Source organism: Pyrus communis, chromosome 12 (assembly GCF_041283825.1).
Source record: "Pyrus communis isolate YQ-2024b chromosome 12, ASM4128382v1, whole genome shotgun sequence".
NCBI lineage: Eukaryota > Viridiplantae > Streptophyta > Magnoliopsida > Rosales > Rosaceae > Pyrus > Pyrus communis.
The window spans coordinates 5345001-5367838 of record NC_142576.1 but is presented as its reverse complement, the minus strand read 5'-3'; the positions used below and the strand labels follow the sequence as shown (position 1 = coordinate 5367838).

Below are 22838 nucleotides of genomic sequence, written 5' to 3'. Positions count from 1 at the left end.
AAGATGTTTTCAAAACCAACTTTCGTTCTTGATTAATGAAAACATTTTTGGTAAAATGTTTTTGCAATTATTCGTCATTCATAAATTGAAAATTTTACTTCTGAATATGATATGAATGCTCTCTATAAAGTTATAAAGTGATCATTGTAATGAGAATTTCACATAAGAAGATATGTCTATTGGCCAAAAGGCGTGACTCTAGAAATATGAGCGTTAGTCAGATTGAAGATATACACTACTTCAGTATGTGAACTAGATACAATTAATGTATAAGAAGGTAAACCCTTGAATAGATGGTTACACCCGATAAAGATTACATCCATGCAACAAGAGTTACACATGTTGATATGGTAACCTTCAGTTGTCTATAAATAGGTTTGTAGTCAAAACATTTATTTTCTCCCAACAAAATAATACAACCGAAATTCTATATGTTATCCCATGTTAATGTTTCAAACGTAAGCTCGCTTAAAGCACTTTAATTTCTTCAAAATGGGACCATTTATTTAATTGTTTGATGAATTGTTGATGTCATAGTTTGTACGATCTTTTTAATGATAGGAGTGTCCTGCGCTATAGGTTGGTGTAGAACTTATTTCTGGAGCTTTAATTGGGGGATTTTGTGAGTAGCCACCAAAATCATAGTGGTATTAGCTCTTGCATATTTTGTGTGGTAACAAAGGAATAAAGATGTCTTATTTCGATACCCTTGTTGCATTGCACCAACTATGCGCTTTACGTTCTTCCGTTGATAAAATACGGGTAGTGCTTTAGACCCTCTCAGTTCAGTTTTTGTTGTGCGGAAGCACATTAACGGGTCACACACACACGAGTCGGTATTGTCGATATTCTCCCTACTTTAACCATCCGAAAGTGACAAATATGAAGTTTTACCAAAAAACCTCGACAACATGTGTGTTGTACATTCCTTATAAACCATAAATGGCTCTCCTCCTTAGCCGATGTGCGACGAAGTGTGGCTCTAATCTAAGCCACCAAATTCCAACAGTTTTCAGTACCTTTCTTTACTTGATAAAATAAAAATAGGGATTTCGCCACTCCTAATTGAGCTTTCGGTACCTTTGGTTCTCCTCTAATAAAATAAGGGTAGTGATTTTGCTACTCCCAATATAGCTTTTGGTACCTCTGGTTATCCTTTGATAGAATAGGAGTAGCGATTTCGGTACTCCCAGGCAGTAGCTTTCATTATCTTCAGTTCACCTCCGATAAAATAAGAGTAGCGATTTTGGCACCCGCAGTCCTTGTTTACTGCACTCCAAATTGCGTATTTTATAATTTTTCTACAGACAACAATAGTGCCAGAGGGTACGATGGAACTGAAGAAATTAAAGATGCAGTATAATTTCATATATCATTGCAACACACTACAGGTAAAGATGATTGAAAACATGAGGCACTGATTAAAACCAGAGGATATGATGGAACTAAAGAACCATATATGAAGATACAAAATTTATGTATGTTTATCAAAATCACATAGCAGTGCCAGCACTCTTCTGAGAGCTTCATCAGTAGTTCATTCCTTTTCACGTCTTCGGTTCGATTTTTTCTTCTCTCTGTATTCTGGATGGAACAGGGGGTTCCATGGGGAGCTGTCTGTCTACATTATCTTTTTCAACTCTGCTTGAAGGTAGATAATTTGAGCCAGATCTATATTGAGTTTTTCCGCTTTCACGCCGCAAAGGGACTAGTGAGGGATTTTCGTGCTCAGACATTTGCTTCCTGCACAAGTTATCTTCCATTATGCTGTAGAAATTCGCAGTTCGAACTTCCTGAGCTAGTGAGCACCAGCAGCAGAAAAGCCATTGTGCAGAGTCTGTTACTGCAGGCTTTCCACAGCATAAGTTATTCGCCGGCAAGTTGAACCTCTTCCTCATTTGGATTCTCCAGAAGCCACCGTAGAGCAAGCCAAACATACAAAGGACAATGCCGGTTAAAGTCATGGCTTCTCTTGCAACGTCGTTGTCAATATGGAAGGCAGCTAAACTGAGGATCCAAAATGGGGCTGTGCAGAAGAGGAGAAATGTTGCAATGTGAACATACATGTTGCCAAATCCAAGCCTTTCGGCGTTCCATCCAAAAACACAAAAGGTGCAGAAAAAAGAGAGATAAGATATGGCAATATCATCCCGAAAATCAAATAAACCCCCTCTCCATTGAGGTGCAAATTCAGCTATCCCTTGCTCATTCCTAGATGCAAATGAAAATTTCCTCGTTTGATTTGTGAGAATATGATCCTGCGATTCGCTATCAAGTTCGTACTCCTTTCCAAGGGGGCTGACAATGCAGTACACACCTGCGATTGCAGGAGCAGCAATTGCAACTGAAAGGCAGATACCGACACCAATAGCCGGTCGCTCAGATCTTTTGTATCTCAAGTTAAGCGTACACAAGGCATACTGAGCAAAGCAATTCAGATGGAGGAATGCAACAACAACCAGAATGTGCATTCGTTCATGGGGCTTGTAAGTTCCGTTCTTACAGTATATTTTTCTGAGAAATGTGACATCTTTCGGCTTCCATCTTAAGAGAAGTACGAGATGGTGGATCCTTTTTGGGTGATGGTAAAGACTCATGAGAGTGAAGAGAGCGTTGATGATTTGATTGTTAATCTCAAACCACGCATTTCTCTGAGACTGCGCCGGCAGGACATGGTTTAACATTCCTGTCATCACAAGAAAAAGGATTGCTCCGGAGACAGCAACACAACTTATCCACAAAAGGAGTGCCATATTCAGAGGGTTCTTGATCCACTTTTTGCATACTTTCCTCATGGACTCCCAATCGATCTTCTGAGAAAGAATCCCATGGAAACGTTTTCGAAAACCTTGGCTATTTGAAGAAGGTGCGGTACTTGAGATCTCATCTCTTCTGCAATTTTTGTCACTAAGTAAGCCGTCCCTTTTGTGATGTCGAAAAACAAAGAACATTGTTGTCATCAGCCTTGTAGCCATCTTAGTGGTACTCCAATCTCAAGTGAAGTCTTTAATCACTCTTTTATGCTACTAACACAGCCGGAGTCGCATTGCAGCCAAAACTGAAATTCAAACAACGAATCTCTTGCATTCGGAAAGTTCAAAACTCAAAAAGCACCAACAGAACCCCGATCTACAGACTCAACACCAGCATGCTCATTCGTCGTAACTGCAATTTAGAATGCTAAAACCAAGCTGTACCTCGATCGGCATCTTTTACATGTTCATGGAATCACGATCAATACCCTAAAAATAACACCAGATGTTCAATGCCAGAGTCCCAAAAATCGTACGACAAGTCATGGGTGCACAGTCGACATTTCAGATTGTAACCCCATCTCTGAAAACCAAAGATACAGGTCATAAAAATTACACGAAAAACAAGCCAATCATGGAAACTTGACCATCCCAAGAAGCTGATGAAAAATTCGAACAAACAATGGACAAAACTTGTAAAAGAAGATTACAAACTATCATTCATGGCGAATGAAAATCGCTACACTCGGCCAGGCTAAAGTAGACATCACTAGGACGAAAACCCATGATCGAATTCAAAAACATAAACCCTTTACTACAACAGTTGAAGCTGGTACCAAAAAAAGCATGATTAAACACACAATTTCTACTACTACAGTTGAAGCCGCGGCAAAAACCAACAACTGAAATCCAGAAAAAGAGAGAATTTTTACCTATCAAATCAGTGGATCTTGCCGTGGCTACTGATGATCAGAGAGGAACAGTGGAACACATACAGACGAAGCGCATACGTTGATGTTCAAATTTGTTGTCTGTCTTCTGTCTTCGGTCTTTACCAAGTCCTTCACAAGCTCCTGTCTTTCAACTAGTGACATATGTCGACCGACCCAAAAATGAGGTTGTATCTGTCAGGGATCAGAAAAATATCTGCACCTCACAGACAAAGAAAAAAGTGAAAGAAAAGTTGCAAAAGGTTACGTTGCAATATTGTTTCCTTTTTTGAAAAAAGAGAGAGTGAATTTTAATTCAAAAGTTTACGCCCGCGCACCTGTCCGGCTGTCCACGTAAAGTTTGGCGGGACCCCCATACAATAAGAAAACGACGTTCTTGGAGTTGTTTTAGAAGTTGGTTTACACGAAATGCTTTCGCATAATGCTAGAGATACTAAATTTATAGATAAAGTTTTAAAAATTAAAAGATGTGAAAGTTGATGATTGATTTATTATTTAAAAGTTGATAAACATGTCTGTTCCTATTAGTGACACATCATTTAGTTTGCAAATTTAGTTTCTCTAGCATTACACAATACGTTCACAGTCGTGTGACGTTTTGTTCACGAGTAATGCTAGGAAGACCAAATTTTTTAAACCAAATTTGCAAATTAAATGATGTGATTGTAGATGAGTAGATTAATAATTAAGTTTCAGTTAGCGTGCTTGTTTCTTATTGGTGACACATCAATTTGTTTAAAAAATTTACTCTCCCTAGTATTAATTTTTGTTCACTAATACATTATTACGTACAAGTAATTTTAGATTGTACTCTAGGCTTGATGTCACTTTGAGGGTAGAGGGTAGAGATTCTCTTCGGATCCTTCAATTTTCTGCGTTCTCTGATGGGTGCCACACCGTCATCCTTCGACCTTTGGTTGCTCAAAAATGGAACCAATCCTCTCAGCTAGAGAGCGAGTGAGAAAGGGAAAAAATAAAAAAGAAAGTTAGTTAATAATTAGCCGTTTGATTTTCGATTGAACACACATGATTGCAAAATTCGGAGGATCCGAATAGAAGAATCTGGAGAGGATCCTATTACATCACGAGAAAGTCTACTTTTTCAAATTCAAATCTTAGTGGTTGGCAACTCAACTGGCACGTGTCAACCCAACAAGGAATCAGATCATAGAACAGAAGCAGTGATGACATCTTAATATTAGGGTGTGATTATATTCAAAACGTAACAAGCACCCTAAGATGAATACAAATATAACCTGAAAAATTCATTTACAATCCGAACGAGAAGATCGGGAAACAAAAGCTCAATTCTAATAACAAGATTAGCAATCTGAGTGTAATCACAGTACCTTATCCATCAAAATAAATCAAGATTAACACGAGAAAAAATATAAAAACGTTGTAAAATTTGTATTTTATGAAAGAAAAAAACATCACAAAATGCATCATCTAAAATTACTTTGCCTCAAAGCAGTGACATTCTGATGCTTCTTCATTAATCAAGCTTTCGCCTTAATTAAGTTCGCTTTAGGTAAATTACAAACATGGATATATATTGACTGAACAAATACATATGCTGCTTTGGATAAGTTCGCAAGTTGAGACATGAGAGGGGTATCCTCCAACCCAAACAAAAGGAGTTTATCAAGACGAAAACAATGGAGACATATCGACAATGATTTACTACGAAGTATATATGGTCCTCTCTGATGCCAAATCGAGCAGTGTACGGAAAAACTCGTGAGGGTACATCGGTGGTTCCTCCGCTAGTGCCTGAAAATTGCAATGGACAAGAAAGAAGTCTACCTAGTTAGCACTTCCTACTTCCTCAGTACATGAGCTCACTCTAAAATCTTAGTTCATTTGATCATCCTCTTTTCAACGCGTTTTAAACTTCCTCAAGAAGTTTGAAAGACCGATTCTTTTATTACAGATACAGAGTGTTTTATTCGAACAATTCTGTGTTTCCTTCCTCTCATACAATGCAAAACCAAAAAAGTCCGATATAATTTCCGTTGCAGTTTCAAGAGAATATTATTGATGTAAAGTAACCCTCGAAAGAATTTTTTTTTTTCAGTAGAAATAGAATACCTGGTGAATCAGGACCGTGGAAGGCGTCATTCCAGGCACTGTGTTGACCTCTATCATCAAGACCTTCGGAAAGAAATTAACAACAGATGAAAATGAGTCAGTAACTAATGTGCGCACAATTTTTTGACTCCAAACTCGATCAGTTAGGCAGAGAAAAAACATCATACCTCTCCACTGTCCACGTTGACAAATGCATCTATTCGTGAAAACCCTTCTAATTCAAGAGTGTTTGCAATTATTTCGATATGTTTTTTACATTTCTGCAACGCCTCGTTGCTGATTTAAGAGGGGAGAAAGAAATCAGAACAACGATTCGAACAATCAAAGGCACAAAATGGAAAATATCTTTTTAAGTCAAACACGAGAGAGGGATCATATGATATGAAACACAATAATCAATCTAGTGTGGAAGTTGAATTTTAAATGAAATCAGCCACTTTAGAATAACGTCTGAGAATGACACTGAAACATCTAATGTATAAGAAAAGGAGTTACTGCTCATGTATGGAACTTTTCTACGACAGTTTCTACCCTTCTTTGACTCAAATAACAGAATGCAGAAAAACAAAGAACGAAGAGCACCACTAACAATAGTAACTAGAGAATCCTCTACATATATATATTATTGTGTAAAACATAAATTACAACATTCTCAATAAACGGAACCCTCATTTCCTGAAAATAAAGGTTCTGGACAAACCTAATAATGGATGATGGAGGTGGAGTCAGATTGATGCCAGTCCCACCTGCCAAATGCAAGTGACTTATCATTAACGACATGTTAGCAGGAAACTATCGAAGGGACAGAGAAAACAATGAACAAAATATTACCTTGGAACTTCTCCTCGAGCGTCAAAATGTCACCACTCTCCCTGACAGCGATGCTAGGAGTCAGTGAGCGCATTGATCCTTGTTTCCCAACAACTCCAACAGTTATTTCAACCCATCTACTCTCTCCGCTCCACAAGATCTGATGCCCCTTTTCATTTCTAGATTTCGATGAAAAGATTATATTATCGGTCTCGATAAAAGGCTCGAAGATTAAGAGCTCTGGAGGGGGGTTTGGCATCTCAATAGTTCCATGTGCCTACATAAAAAAACCAAGATCAAACTTGAAGGTGGTATATAATTTCTGTAAAATGGCTATATAAAATTACACAAGCAATATGTATATGTGTGTGTGTGTGTGTGTGTTATCCATAAATTGTATCTCACCAATTAATATTACCTACTGATCCTCGATAAAGACTAACACTTTCAGGACAATAAACACTTAGTGAAGAAGAGTGGCAAGGCTTGTGAATAATCGGAGGAAGCCAGAGAATGGAAAGACCGTTGAATTAACATGGATCTCAATCACTTAAAGGCAGTCAAGCAAAATATTGTACCGCCTAAGGAACATGCAACATTCTACTTTCTCATGGTTACTGAGAATACTTGCAGCTAACGTGGAGCAATGTTTTTAATGAAAAGAGTTGAGTGGTGGTTGTGGAGTAACAACACTATTACATATCATACGGTCAAAAATAATATAAACGAACAGTCGTAACGACTATACTGAAATGAAACTCCAGAAAGAGATAGAGGCCACTCCGAGAAAATCTACAAATAAACCCTTTTATACCTTAGAAAAACTATTAGGAGGAATCCGGTGAAGACAGTCTTCCAATGCTTTTACATACACCGAAAGGTCTTCAGCACAGCTGCTTGCACAAACAAATTTGACCGAAAGAGTACATCATAACTCCATTGCAGACAAAGCAATTACGGTATTGAGTGCATAAGGAGCTTACCAGTCTAACAATTCAGTACCATTGAACAGAACATGAAAATAAGGAAAAAGTAAAACAAGATAAACCTACCATAACCTTGCAACCCCCGTTGAGCATCCATCTCTTGCAGGTTTAACACATAATGTTGCACAGTGAAGCTTTGACGTCAATTCATGCCATACATTTGGTATCGATGAACTAATGAGATCTTCTTTTCTCTTCAAATCTTTGTTGATAGTAAGAACTCCCAAATCCGACAGCTGTTCATTATAAAAGATCAGAATGCTTTGTTAGGTAGCAAAATACATGGGTCATATAAAGCACCAAAAATATCAACAAAGCCCAATTCATCTTCTTGGACATTTAATTATAAATTAATTAGCATACATGATTAAGGGCAAGCGATGTTGCAAGTTTGTCCATACAAATCTTTGAAGCCATCACTCCAGGACCTTCAATTAAAAATTAAAAGGATGGTCAACAATGAAAACAAGACAACAAGGTCCTCCTAAAATGAGTGTTGATTAGAATAAACCTGTATGTGGAATCCCTTCAGCCTCTAACAATGACTGAAGTGTGCCATCTTCACCAATGCCTCCATGCACTATAAATAACAGTAGATAACCTCATAAGTACTTTCAAACTTTGATTTCTGAATCTTATGATCTCTAAGCACAGTTACATAAGAGCCTAGTCACACTATTCGGAGAGAATTAAAAAAATATCACTCTACCACTAGCAGATAACGGGTGACAAAGAAAACCTGCAAGAAAAACTGTAGCCTGAACTTCCTTAGCTAGCTTGATCCACTGTTCAACCGAGAATTTTACAGGCAGTTCATCAGTGATATCAAATCCAGTAAACCAAGAATGTTTCTTCAAGCCTTCCGTAAGATCATGAACAACTCTGTTCCTTAAGTGAGATGTAAGTGCAACTCGGTCTGGTTCAATTGCCTCTACACATGCATCAAGAACTTCCTCTACAGTGTGTCTCAGCACAAGAGAATAACTGTTCACATAGAAACATAATTAAATGCTATGAAGGAGTGTTTAGGGGAAGAGGGCCCTATCTACTACACCCAATATGCTTTTGTTAAAAACTTAGTGAAATATAAGTCATAAGCAGCAATGAAGCTTCACTTCACTCCAAATGTTTTAAAGCATCAATGCTCTTTTGGACTGCATTGTTAGATATATTGATTTCAAGGTCTTCAATTGCGTGACACAGCAATAAATAACTCTAGATGGAGATTAAATACCTCACACACACACACACACACAGAGGTTTTCCGAAGGATCACTTCAAGGGGCAAACAAGACAATATCTCAAATGTTCCACGGCACATTTTATTTCTGGTTATAGGAACCTTGAACTTCGAACAAATGAGTAAAACTTCAAGAAGAGAATGGAAGGGCCACATAAAATAATTTATATGTCCCGCCTGTGAGAGAGAGAGAGAGAGAGAGAAACTTACGGTAACGACCAAACTGTTCTGGAACTCACATCAACTTCGTTTTTGTCAATTGTGGGGGCAAGCAAACATGGAATCACTTCAAGCTGTAGCCAACAAGATTATCAATCTCAGACAAAAACATAATATCATCCACTTGATTAATTAAATAATATATTCAATGACAATACACTTATCTACAGAGTGAATTAATTCTCAATCCTTGATTAAGTACTAAAGATAGTAGGGGCTGCTGAAATTCTTCAAACACAGAATCAAAGCTTTAATGAAATCTTCCTCTTCTAAATGAAAATGAATTCAGATTTTGAATGAGCGTAAACACTAGTTAACTCATGCTTATACATTCACCAGCTTCATAAATTCCAAAATAGTATTTCTATCCAAATCCCCACACATACTTCTATCCATTGTCTTGAAAGTTTAACCAGTGTCCCCATTCTAAACCTTTCACACACCAAACATTAGCATATGCAAACCATTTAGCATTGGTAAACTAAAAACCCAACAGTATGAATTGGATACTTACATCGTCAAAAGCTTGCAAATTGAGCCAAACATTTGTTCCGCTGATAAGAGATACTTGCCTCTCTGAAGAGTCTCCTCCAAAAATAACAAAAACTTTACGAGTGTCGTTGCAAACCGGTTCATTATGCAGTGACGTTTGTGATGTTCTAGAAACATGATCTGATGCACTACAAAATGGTGCAAGATTCGGATAACGCATGCAAGCCCGACGAATTATGCTCCTGAGAATATTTGAATGAGAAAGTCCAACCTGAATCCAGAAGTGGGGTGTTCGGGCAAGGTCGTGTCACCAAAAGTATTATTGTAACAAGTACTGAAAAACATTCTTAAGGAAATGTTTAAAATTTTCATAACGAATGGTATTGTAGTAATTGATGTACAATACTAAGATGCTAAACAAGACAATCAAAATCAGAGCACCTTCGAGGCTTGCTGAAATAAAAAGCTGGTCTGTTCCATCCCACTAATCTGATGAATCAAATAGAGATAGTATCAAAATCTAAGAAGATTCAACACTACAATGCATATCATTGAGATTATTAGACAACCCTCATACCAGGTTAATGTCAGTATACAATATTGTACCCATCTCAGTCTTTCCGAATTTGCTATCTGATGATGATGGTACATGAATAGAATTAGGGAGAAACCATCCATCAATTCGAGCAAAGTCACGAAGACCAAGCTTTCTGAATAACTGAGATGCTCCTTCTCGAATACTTTCAATGACATCAATAGGAAAACGAGGTGGAGTATGATAAGCAACCTGTTTGGCAATCCATAGACTAAAAATCAGAAAGATGACACAAGAGAAATGTATTAAACATCACATTTGGAGTCAGATAATAAACATTGCATATGAAATATGAACTAACATTTTAACACAGATTGTGTGAGTCTGTAAGTCTACCTGTTGTGTTGGAAGATATTTCCTCCGGTAGTTGAAAATTGCATCCATATCAACATTGTCATGGAACTGAAGTTCTACCTGGCCATTTTAAAGACTATTATTAATCCAAATACTGATACGGTAGTACCTATTACATATGTAGTACACCTTCATCTTCTCTACGCGGTGACGATGATAAGTTGATAACCAATTAATTCCAATATGATGAAATGAAGCAAATGCAGTCATGGAGCATTCATACCTCGCTTGGGAGTAATACAACAGGATGGGAATCTAAACCAGACCCCACATCAAGAACAATTGCTGTAAACTCGCTCCCACCTTCAAGAAATATTTCTACAAGGACTTTGGAGTCAATTCCCTATACACATAAAAACAGCACAAAATTCATTAGAAATGATTTTTACTAATCCCATGTTCTTACAGAACTAATATCAAGATATTGCAACTTCCTTTTTCAGAAAAACTCATATTCATATCAACACGGTCCAAATTCTTGTATGCTAGTTAAATTTTTTTGAAACATTTACAAGAGTTCAAAAAGGACACAAAGGAAACAACGAAAACTACCTCTGTAATAATTGCATTAGCCTTGCTATAAGTATCAGCCAGACCATATGCAACTGTAACACCAATGCTTGATCCTGCTCGTGCTGGTTTTACCTGGAACAAAATAATAAACATGTTAAATCTCGTAATCTGACCAAATAAAAGTATCACACTCTGGGTTTGTTTACATTACAACACTAGATATGTGCCTTACCACAACTTTCCCTGACTCCACATCCAGTTGATTTCTTGCAAACCATTTTGACAGTTCAGATTCATCTGCTTCACTTCCCTACAGATCATTAAAGTCAGAGAAACTGAATGAACAAGAACATCCAATGCCCAAAATTCACAGAATATCAAAATTGTAAACAAACATTCGAATTAATTTCCTTAAGAAACAATATCAATACTCACAATCAGTGACAGAAACAAACATCAAAGATCAACTAATGACATCATCATGCATAGACACAAGTTACGCAACCTACTGAAGTCTAGCCTGTGTAGGTTGTTGGAAATGTCATATATAGTTACACAAAGGGGAGTGCTATCCACACACCCCTCTTAGTTTTCAGCCGTCGGATCGAATGAATTGAAGAAGATCACTGGCCAAAAATTAACAAGGGTGTATGAATAGCACTTCCCTTAGAGCAACTCCAGTGTTGCAAAGGCCCCCTAGGGCAACTCACTATTGAATCTCCCCAGTGAACAGTAACTGCCTTTTGCATTTCCACCTCTAAATTGAATAGCTATGGCAATAGGTAATAAAATAATAAAAAATAATTTTATTTCAAATTTCGGATATGATTTTTAATCGGTCTCGTTGTACCACATTTCATTAAATAAGAAATTAAAACCCAAAGTATTTGAGAAAATATGAAATTGTGGTGTAAGGTGGAAGATAATGATAAGATATTTATAGAAAAATTAAATCTTTTTTTTTTTTTTTTTTTTTTTAAATTTCGGATTTTTTATTAATTGTTTACATTTTTTATTAATTTTTTACATTTCTGTTAATTTTATAATGTGGCTCACGTCAGCCTTGCATCATGTGGCCTCAAGCTCTCAGGCCACCAATTTGAGCCAGGCCTCTCACTTGGGCCTCCCCCGAGCCCCATTGCCTGCATGGGCTGGAGTAGATGGCTGGGGCTATTGGGTCATTTCTGTCACCGGTCCATCGGGCTCTAGCTCCCGCTGGGGTTGCACTTACATAAATTATCCTACACATGCTAACTTTTAATTAATACAAGTTGGGATATTACCTGTACTAAACAACTTGGTACTGTTATGAATCCTTGTTTGCTGAGCTCCAATGAAGCATTGTACTGAAATAACTCAAAAATCACACAGTTATTATCATCTTCTTTCTTTCTTTATCCCTTATACATGTATTAAAACAAAAATTATAGTAGATATGTCATCTCGTACTTTGTCGAATGCTTGGCAACATTCACTTGATCCCGTGCCCACAAATGGAACGTTATACTTTTCCAGAAGCTCCTGAAACATCATATGTTGAATATTACAAAGGAATAAATAGAGAATCAATCCAGCATTGTGTGTGTCTCCGTCTAGAAAACTGGCAATGGAAGTAAAGGTTGTACATCAGTATACCTGAATGCCACCATCTTCACCAAATTGACCATGTATGACTGGGAACACTATGTCCACAGAGGCAGCTAGATATTCTGCGAACTCCGGCAAAGACTGGAAACCTTGGGCAAGGCTACAGAGAAACATTGAGACAGATCAGCATACAAGGACACCAAATTCCAAAAATTAAAGATACAAAAACTTACCTTTCGAGTTTAAAATCGAAGTCCGCGGGAGTGTTCGAGTACATCTATATGAATGTGCAAAATTAACAAACTTTAGAAGAAAAAAGTTACGAAATTTCGAATTAATTAATTCATTTTTACATAAACAAACCTGAGCAGGGGATATTGCAAACGCATTAAGGGCAGCGTCGATGTAATAGCAACTCACATGTATATCACCTCCCTGTTTCAAATTCAAAGAAAACATTTTTCTCACTCTCTACTTCCACTATTTTCTCGGCACCCAAACAGAACCTAAAGAAAATCTATACACTCTAGTAGTGAAGAAACTCTTACCTGAATGTGATCAAGAACTGATCGAGCCGAGTTGAGAGAAATCCCACGCTCCGCAGAGGGGCCTCCGCAAACGACACCCACTCTAAGAACCCTACCTTTCTCCTTCTCTTTCACCTCCAATTCCCTCTCAATAACTCGACCTTCCACCACCTCCGCGGTGGCGCGTGCCACTCCGATCCCGCGCCACCGCGTCGTCGAAGCATAACTTCTCTTCAACCGCAAGGAATTGAAGTTCGGGGAGTACAGCACCGAGTTCCGAACGCCGTCGCTTTGCTTGGCGCGAGCTGAAACGAGGCCGGAACCAAACGCGATCGTCGCCATCGGGAAGTGATCGGCGAGTCGGAAGCGGTAGTGAGTGAGTGAGAGCGAGGAATTGAAAGCATGGTTCGATTTTCTTGCAATTTATTTTCGAATTTTTTAGATTTAAAATTGGTATCGGACGGCAGCAACAGCCAAAATTTGGAGGGAGTGCGTCCCGCTTATTGGCCGTTGGTGTTGTCTTTTGTCGTTGTAAATTAATTTTAATTTCTGCAAATTAAAAAAACGTTTAATGTGCTCACTAATTTTGTTATACATGACGGTTTTTTGGATTAATTTATAGAAACTAATAAAAAGGGTTTATCCTAATAAAATATTAAGCATAAACACAATAACAGTCTAATAATAAGGACAAATCGTACCTACCGGGCTTTGGGCCCAACTTCTATGATATCGTAATTACGTTTTACCCTTGGATTGAAAAGTTTGGTCTTTTTTTTTCAATAAAGGAGGAAATATACAAGCGGAGACTCCCGATCCCAGCTAAGGGATACGTAGTGATACCAACCATACTGAAAAGGCAAATCTCAAGAAGAGAAGATAAAACTAACCATAAAAAGCCGATAAGGCATACAAAAAATAAATGATGGCAATGGAGTAGCCATTCGAATGAGTATCCTCTCCGAATTATATTTAAGAAAAACTAATAAAAATCATTTGAAAACTTTGAGTTTTAACGATAAGGATAAAATAAAGGGTATAGTGAATGGTATCAAGATTGACTTTTTAGTGTAAAAATGTGGTTTTTCATTAAAGTGAACAGTACTGCGGCTTTTCGTTAAAACTCCCTTATATTTATGAAGATTCCAGAAATCCTTTAATTACATTCATTCATCGTATATCATGCGGTCATAAATTATTTTTATCTAAAATTAAATATAAACAGTATCTGACAAAAATTAACCGCACGATGTACGATAAACAAATGTGATTGAAAGATTTTTGGAGTCTTAAATCCTCATTCTTCTCAGATCACCAACGGAGGACAAGAGAGTCCATCACGTGAAAGTACCAGAACCAAGGAGGGAGGTTGATCCAATAAATATTTGTGAGCTTGGAAATGGATCGCGGTTTGAAACTAGAGCTTTGAGCTAAGTTCTGAACTTTTTCAAGCTGTTTTTTTTTTATCGATTTTGAATTTGAAAATTGAATTTGATATACGAAGATACATATCGCAACTTCAATTATTCTTCAATTTTCGATTCTTTGCTTAGTTCTGTAATTGTTTGATTTTATTTTTAATAATGTTCAAATTATCATTTTGTTCGAAACGATCCTTGTATAATTTTATGAGTATTGCTACATTTATCATATATTTTGTACTATCATTTTACAATCTCTCTAATAAAGATAGGGTTTATAAACGCATGCGAGTTCATCTCTATAGAGAGATAGTACAAATATATAGTAAAAGTTGCATATTTGTAAGTTTGGTTAATTTGATTGCCGGATTTTTAAAATCTGGTGTTTGGAGCTCGTCGATCATCCATGTTAATTTATGAAAAAAGGAAATTATTTGACTCTTCTCGTCTTCTTTTTTATTCTGATTTATGCTTTGGATCTTGTTATAGATCTTCAATTCGATTTTCATGATAGTATTTTTTTATATTTTTGTTCTTTTTCCGATTGTTTTCTGGTATTCGATCGTGAAGAAACAGTGAATGTGTATTAACAATCATTTTATTTATTTTTTGTTTTTATTAGTTTGATTGAGTGTTTTGTTATGTTTTTTTTTGGATAAATTACATTTTACTCCCATAGGTTTGTGGTCAATTTCAATTTCTTACAATATCTTTAAAACATTTCAATTTTTTACAACATCTTTAAAACATTTCAATTTCATACATTTAGTTATAATTTTATTTCAATTTCATACATTCGTTAGAAAATTTGTTAAGTAAACTGTTAAGTGATGAAATGGCAAATATGGGGTCCACATTTGTGCTGACGTGGCTGCAAAAATTGTGCCACGTGGCAAAAAAATAATTTTTTATGCATTTTAAATATTATAATATTTATCCTATTTATAAAAAATAAAAAAACCAATCAAACCCAAAAACTATTCCCCCCGACCCACTCCTTCTTTTCTGCCCCACCCCACCCCACCTCCCCCGCAACCCCCCATCCCACCTTCTCCCTCTCCTCCACTCTCTTCTTCTTTAGCGAGGATGTCGGGTTTAGTCTCCGTCCACCGCGCACCGTCCAGGCTCGACTCAGCTCGCTATCCAAGCTCATGGCCAGGTCCATGTTCGGCTCGCCGTCCACCGCGCACCGCTCGAACGACTTGGACTCCCGAACTACGTACTCTAACGCCTTGTTCGGACCCTTGTTAGAGGCGATTGTGTCCTGGGCCAACTGGAGGAGAAACAAGTGTTGTCGAGGAAGGCATCGGCGAGAATAGGATTCGAGGAAGCGGGTTGGGGCTTTTTGGATTGGGCAGGTGAGGGTTTGGATCAAGACGGAGACTAGGACGTCGGTTTTTTGGTGTGGGGGGAAGGGGTTCTGGAAACCAAGGCGGGTTTGGATTGCTGGGGCTGGGGATCCGGGACTGCGATTCGAGGTGGGGTGCAATAAGGGGGGAGGGGTGTGGAGTTGCAGGGGAGGTGGGGGTGGGCGGCGTGGGGGGTTGAAGGGGAGGCAAGGGTGGGGGTTGCAGGGAAGGATTTCTGGGTTTTTTTGTTTTTTTTAATAGGGTAAATTATTATAATATTTTAAATGCATAAACAATGATTTTTTTGCCATGTGACATAAATGTGGCAGTCATGTCAGCACAAATGTGGCAACCACGTCAGCTCTTCACAGACCAATGGATGGAAAATATAACGGATCTATTATATTGAAATACAATAGTACTTGAGGTATGAAAGTGAAATTTTTTAAAGATGTTGTATGAGGTTGCAATAGACCTCAAACCTGAGGTGGTAAAGTGTAATTTACCCTTTTTTTTAGTCTAGCGATAATGTTAGTAAGTTATATGTTAGATTAGCCACCGACGGAGTTCGAACTCACGCCGTTATGTTTAATTGTGTATAAACAGTGACCTTTAGTTAACTGTGTATAAACAGTGATTGTGTAGACCATTGACTGCATATAAACAGTGATTGTATTTATTTTTGTATTTTAGTTTGATTCAGTCTTTTGTTGTTTATTTATTTATTTATTTATTTATTTTTATTTTTTTGATAAAAACGATAGTGTTGTATTCATTCAGAAAAAGACCAAAATAAGTCTCAAGCAAATACCATAGTCAGTTACATAGTATCCTCAATAAGGAGGTCAATGATAAAGTTAGGAGGTTGAGCAAACCACTCACACTGGCTGCCAACATTTAAACCAAACCTAGCAAGTCTATGAGCAACTGTGTTCGCTTGGCAACACACATGGGTGCATAATTCTTCAATGATCAAGGCGAGAATGTGTTAAACCCCACCCCCAAAACTAAGTGTAATTTCACATTTATATTTAACATTTATGAAATTACATAAGTACTCCTGAATTGTTACCTTATCCAGATCCTTTTTCGTAAATTTCCTCTCAATTTCCCTCATCTCTCTGACTGCCACGTGGCACCACCTCTACCTCCTCTTTTTTTCTCTCATTCTTCTCTATTCTTCTCGGGAGTCAACTCTCACACTCTTTTTCGCAAATCTCTTTATCTTTCTTGTCTCAACTCTCTCATATTCTCTCGGTGAACTCACACACACACACACACATACATACCTACACACCAACCACACCACCATCATCACCTGGACCTCCCCTCCCCAATCTCTCTCTCGCCACTGTGCATATAGCTCTCCGGTGAGGTAAGTCAAGGTTTGCTCTAAATGCTACTAGATCGGGTCTTAGTTATGGGTTTGGGTAGTGTTTGAAACTTATTGGTAGGGTTTGAATGCAAGAACACCTCGGAAACGCTCTCCCCATATTTTCTGGCGAGAGATCGTAGGTTGCAGGCCATTTTCCGGCTAATCCCGACCTCAACACGACCTCATCTTAGTACAACTCGAATCTCTACTATTTTATCTTCAATTTGGCTTTAGAATGATGAATTTTGGTTGAGTTCCGGCTTTCTCTGTCATTGAGTCTGGCGACCCACAAGTGGAGTTGGGCCGGCCCAACCCTTGTAGTCAAAACCCCAGACCCTGTTATCATTTAGGCCCTTGGGCCATTTAGAACTTGGGCCTTAGGCCCGTTAACCCCATAACCCAATTCATTTGAAACCCTAACCCAAAAACCCAAAAGAACTGGCTTTGGGACCAAGTGGAACTTGGGTCTTCAGCCCGTTCAACCCTAAACCTAAACCCTTTTTATTTATTTAAACCCCAAAACACTATAACCCTGGCCCGGGCCCGTTTGTACAACCTAGGGCCTCCAGCCCATTGAACTGGTCCGACCTAGACCCATTGACTTGGTCTTGATAACTCCAAGAACTCTTAGAAGATGAAGATCGAAGAATTCAAGAAGCTTGAGAAAGAAAAGTTAAAGAGAGAAAGAAGATAAGCAACAGAAAAGAAATAACCAACTGAATTGAATGAATAGCAAACGTTTGTACAGTAGCTTTTATAACACTACATTCCTAACTAATTTGCCTATGTGGCAATCCTCTACACCTCTCCTTATTACATTCTAACCAATCAATATTCAACACATGTACTTTAGTTATTAGGTCTGACTCGTTGACTTTGACTTTGATCATTGACTTGGGTTTCGATCGGGACTCCTCATAGGCTAATTTCGACGTCTTGGATCCGTTTTTTATGTCTGTTTTCTGAAATTCAATCGTTTGAGTATAGTTTTGTTAATTGGACCCTTTATGTGCTTAGGTGCAATTATTAACGACGATTCCGTTCTTCCTATTTCGCGTGGCTCTTCAGCGGTGAAGTATCAGTGAGTGGGCCCCTTCTAAAATGCATGTTTTAATAATAGAAATGCATACATGAAAATCATGATTTAATGGTTACATTTTATGAGTAAATTAGATTTACACTTATGATATATCATGCTTTACTGCGAATATTTTGGAATACCATATTTTATCAAACTTATGTTCTTCGTAGTATATATGATGGTTGACTATATACTATTTATGAACATGTTTTCTTTACACTTCTTTATAGTATATATGTTGGATGACTATATGCTATGAAGATGATTTTGAGATATATATTTGTGTTTGGAAAGAGTATATTCAATGTTTTGTGCATATCTAGTGGTCACTGTTCTGCCTATGAGCGATGATACTTATACTAAACCTCTCACCTGAGAATCCTTGCACCAAGCCCCGTCGAAGTTGATTTTCAGGCAACCAGAGGGAGGCATCATCCATTTGATAGGGCTCACTGAGATATTGCTGGCCGTAATTGCAGAAGAGTGAATACGAATGAACTCATGCCACTAGGTTATTGCCTTAGAGACAACGACATCAGGAGTATCACGTTTACCCTCCCAAATATTTGAGTTCTAAGCACCCCAAATAGCCCAACAAATGATCATGAATATATCAAATAAATTGGGAAGGAGTGGGTATGCCACCTCCGAAATCTAATCAATAACAGATGAGGATCCATAACCTCTAGAGAGATAACCAATTGGTGCACAGAGCCAAACACATCTAGCAAAATGATACTCCCTGAGGATATGATATGTGGATTCCCCATGGAAGTTACATAAAATGCACGATAGATCCATCGTTATATGCTTCTTTGCCAGGTTGCATTTGGTGGGGACAATGTTGTTATAGAGACGCCAAAATGTAACTTGAACTTTAGGTGGAACATTGGCCTTCCAAACCTTACCCCATAGATTAGACTTGAATTCCCTGATGATGATGATGAGGTACTTCTATTGACAGGAGTTAACCATTCACGGGCAACATGGTATGCAGATTTAACTGAGAAGCACCCCTTAGGTTCGTAATGCCGAATCAGCCGATCCGGAGATCACGGATTCTGATGGGAATGGACTTAGTGAGGTTTATCTCTTCCTCGTAGAACAACGATTCAAGAATGTCCTTCTTCCAAACTCTTCTTAGTCGATAAATTAACAAACTAAATCCAAAGAGTAGTCAGCTGGCTTAGGGGTGAAGATACGAAAGAATGACGGGAGACCGATCCATGGATCCCCCCAGATTTTAACATTTAAGCCATTGCCGATTTTCCAACAAGCACCACGTTTTATAACATCCCTGGAAGCACATAGGTTTCTCCAACAATATAAATAATTGGCATTGACTGGTGCCTCTAAGAATGAAGAAGAGGGGAACTACTCGGCCTTTAGGACTTGTGCAGAGAGTGATTGAGGGTTGTTCATAATTCTTCATGCTTGCTTGCCCAATAATGCTAAATTAAAAGCATATAAGTAACGAAGACCTAAACCACCCGCGTTTTTGGGCAAGCACAGTTTGTCCCAAGAGAGCCAATGAATTCTGCGATCCCCGTCACTATTGTTCCACCAGAAAGAAGCAATCATTTGGTTAAGCTCATCGTATAGATATTTAGGCAAGAGAAAGCAACTCATAAGGTAGGAAGGTATGGCTTGCGCTACTACCTTCACTAGTAACTCCTTGTCAGCTGCATTAAGTAGTTTCCCCTTCCAACTTTGGAATCCTTTCCATTAGCGCTCCTTGATAAATCCAAAACAAGCCTGTTGATTTATACCCGTAATCGTAAGAAGTCCAAGGTACTTCTCATGTCTTGCAACAAGATCGACACCCAATAAGGCAGCCAAATGAGACTTCTCCCTGTTACGAATATTTCTACTAAAACAAATTTCGCTTTTCAAGAGATTGACTTTTTGTCCGGAAGCTAATTCATACTTAGAAAGAATATCCGCCACTTGGTTGCAATTGTCGGTAGTAGCTCTGGTAAATAAGAAACTATCATCGATGAAAAGAAGGTGGCTCACAGGGGGGCTCTCGGACATAACAAAATTCCTTGAAGGAGACCCTGTCTTTCCTTTCGATTAATGATGGTTGTGAATCCCTCGGCACATAGGAGGAATATGTAAGGGGATAACATATCACCTTGGAAAAGACCCCTAGAAGGATGTAGATAGCCATAGGCGGATCCATTGACAAGAAAGGAGTATGTCATAGTAGAAATTGTGGTCATCACCAGGTTGATCCAATTTCGAGAAAAACCGAGCTTGCCCAATACCAATGTCTCCGAGATTTAAAATCAATAGAAATGTCCTTGAGATTGTCCACCGTCAATCATTTTGGTCATTCTATGAAAAATCTTTGTTAAATTGAAGAAACCACCAGTTCAAGAGGAGGGGTTGGTTTGAAGAATACACCCTCAATTTAACAGAGATTTTTCACGGAATAACTAAAATGATTAATAGTAAACAATCACAAAGACCTCTTATATTGATTTTAGATTACAAGCAAAGTGATGAGTTATACAATCTTAGTAGACCATTTTGGCTAAAAAACTAAAAGTTATTGATATTGTTGTTAGTGATATATTGGTGTCTAAACAGATTGTATCAGTGTCTGAAAGTACATCGATCATCCTCTTGTGTTAGTTTTGGCTCTAGATTATGTCTTGGTGAGAACGATCATTTAAGCAGGTATGGTTGTCAAGGTATTCACAACTACTTGTCCAATGAATGGTTATAGAGTAGAGAAGAGTATAGTTCCATGTCTTATTCTCCGTTTGGATGCATATAGACGGTGAAGAGCTTAGGACCTCAACCTTGAGCTATGAATGGCGTCACCTCAACATTTTCCCTCCCATTGAGGCAATTCTAGTAGTTCATGTGAGGTAAGTGTAAGAATATGAACATAAGATTACGTGATCTGGCATTTGCTATTTGAGAGCAATTGGTATAACACTACAAGAAAACATGGCTTAGGTGGCAACAAACATTCGTCACATAAACATGAAAATTTGTCACATTTGATTATATGTGACAAAAATCCAGCCTCACTATGTTCGTCACCTATACAGTGTCACCTATAGTTTTGTGACGAATCTTACATTCACCACATATTTTTAGTATTTGTGAAGCCGACTTCGTCACTTAATAACTTTAACTGTGACGAAATAAGCATCACAAAACAAAAAAGTCAGTGACCTATAAGTTCGTCACATAACAATGTTGAATAAGAAGAGTATCCAAGATAACTCTAATGATCCCAAGAAGAAGAAAATAGAGCACACACTTAAAGAAAGCTCACAAAACAAACTAATTAGCAAAGCTTTTCTTCTTTAGCTCTAGGCTTTGTTTTTCTTTGAATGATTTACAATGCTTGAGAACTTAGGTATTTATAGCAAACCAAATGATTAAACTAAGATTATTTATTACCACACAAAACACATTAATTGCACCTAATAATTTTTATTCAACCATACCTAACATTGACTAACTTTCCTTGCCTAACTTTGACATTGATTTTCAACACTCCCCCTCAATGTCAGCTCTCATTCTTTGCACTGTGCTGAGCAGACAGCGAAAATTTTCGAGCTTGCCTGTACTTAAACTTTTTGTGAACAAGTCCGCAACTTGATCATTCGTCTTGACTTGTCTCATCTCAATCTCTTCTTGTAGAACTTTTTCTCTGATAAAGTGGTAGTGCACTTCCACATGTTTAGTTCTTGCATGAAAGACTGGATTTTCCGCCAAGCGAATGGCCGATTGGTTATCACAGTACAATGGTACTGGATAATCTATTGGTTGATGTAGATCACTCATCAACTGTACCAGCCATACATTCTCTTGAGCTGCCATTGCTGCTGCTCTATACTCTGCTTCTGTGGTTGACAATGATACCGTCGGCTGTCTCTTGCTACACCAAGAGATGGTTCCAGAACCAAGCTTAAACACATACCCAGTTGTTGATCTCCTGGTGTCATGATCTCCTGCATAGTCAGCATCACAGTAACCAACTAACTTGCAGTCTTCACCTTTCTTGTACAAAAGACCATAGTCAATTGTACTCTTCACATATCTCAGTATTCGTCGAACTGCTTCCAAGTGAGGCTTCTTTGGATTTTGCATGTACCGACTCATCACACCAACTGCATAAGAAATGTCAGGTCGAGTCAAGGTTAAGTAGATCAGACTACCTACCAATTGTCGATACATCGTCGCATCTTCCAAATCTTTTCCTTCATGTGCACTCATTTTGACATTTGGCTCCATCGGTGTAGAGATCAGCTTGCATTCGAGCATTCCGAACCTCTTCAATAAATCTTTGGAATACTTCTGTTGACAGAGAAATATTCCTTCTTGTGTGCGATCAACCTCTAGACCAAGGAAGTGCTTGAGTTGGCCAAGTTCCTTCATCTGGAAACGGACTGATAAATTCTCCTTCGTCCGAAGAATTTCTGCCTCATCATCACCGGTTATGATCAAGTCATCCACATACACTAGCACGACA

At 38.1% G+C, this 22838-nt stretch overlaps 2 protein-coding genes across 2 annotated transcripts; both read right to left on the bottom strand.

The window, feature by feature from the left end:
• Window positions 1-1338: 1338 nt before the first annotated feature.
• Window positions 1339-3968, bottom strand: LOC137744905 (uncharacterized). The gene is made up of 2 exons (XM_068484719.2): window positions 3686-3968; window positions 1339-3336 (listed from the first exon to the last, which is right to left on the bottom strand). Exon 2 carries the CDS (start codon window positions 2973-2975, stop codon window positions 1548-1550), a length of 1428 nt encoding a protein of 475 aa, XP_068340820.2. The 5' UTR covers window positions 2976-3336; window positions 3686-3968; the 3' UTR covers window positions 1339-1547.
• A 1194-nt stretch (window positions 3969-5162) lies between these two features.
• Window positions 5163-13670, bottom strand: LOC137744904 (uncharacterized). The gene is made up of 24 exons (XM_068484718.2): window positions 13139-13670; window positions 12954-13025; window positions 12824-12867; window positions 12639-12750; window positions 12453-12524; window positions 12287-12349; window positions 11236-11313; window positions 11043-11135; window positions 10714-10833; window positions 10473-10550; window positions 10119-10328; window positions 9983-10030; window positions 9564-9812; window positions 9041-9123; window positions 8330-8574; window positions 8102-8170; window positions 7954-8018; window positions 7657-7826; window positions 7419-7497; window positions 6626-6881; window positions 6495-6540; window positions 5962-6070; window positions 5795-5857; window positions 5163-5476 (listed from the first exon to the last, which is right to left on the bottom strand). The coding sequence occupies exons 1-24, from the start codon at window positions 13457-13459 to the stop codon at window positions 5387-5389; spliced, it is 2835 nt and encodes a 944-aa protein (XP_068340819.2). The 5' UTR covers window positions 13460-13670; the 3' UTR covers window positions 5163-5386.
• Window positions 13671-22838: the final 9168 nt, after the last annotated feature.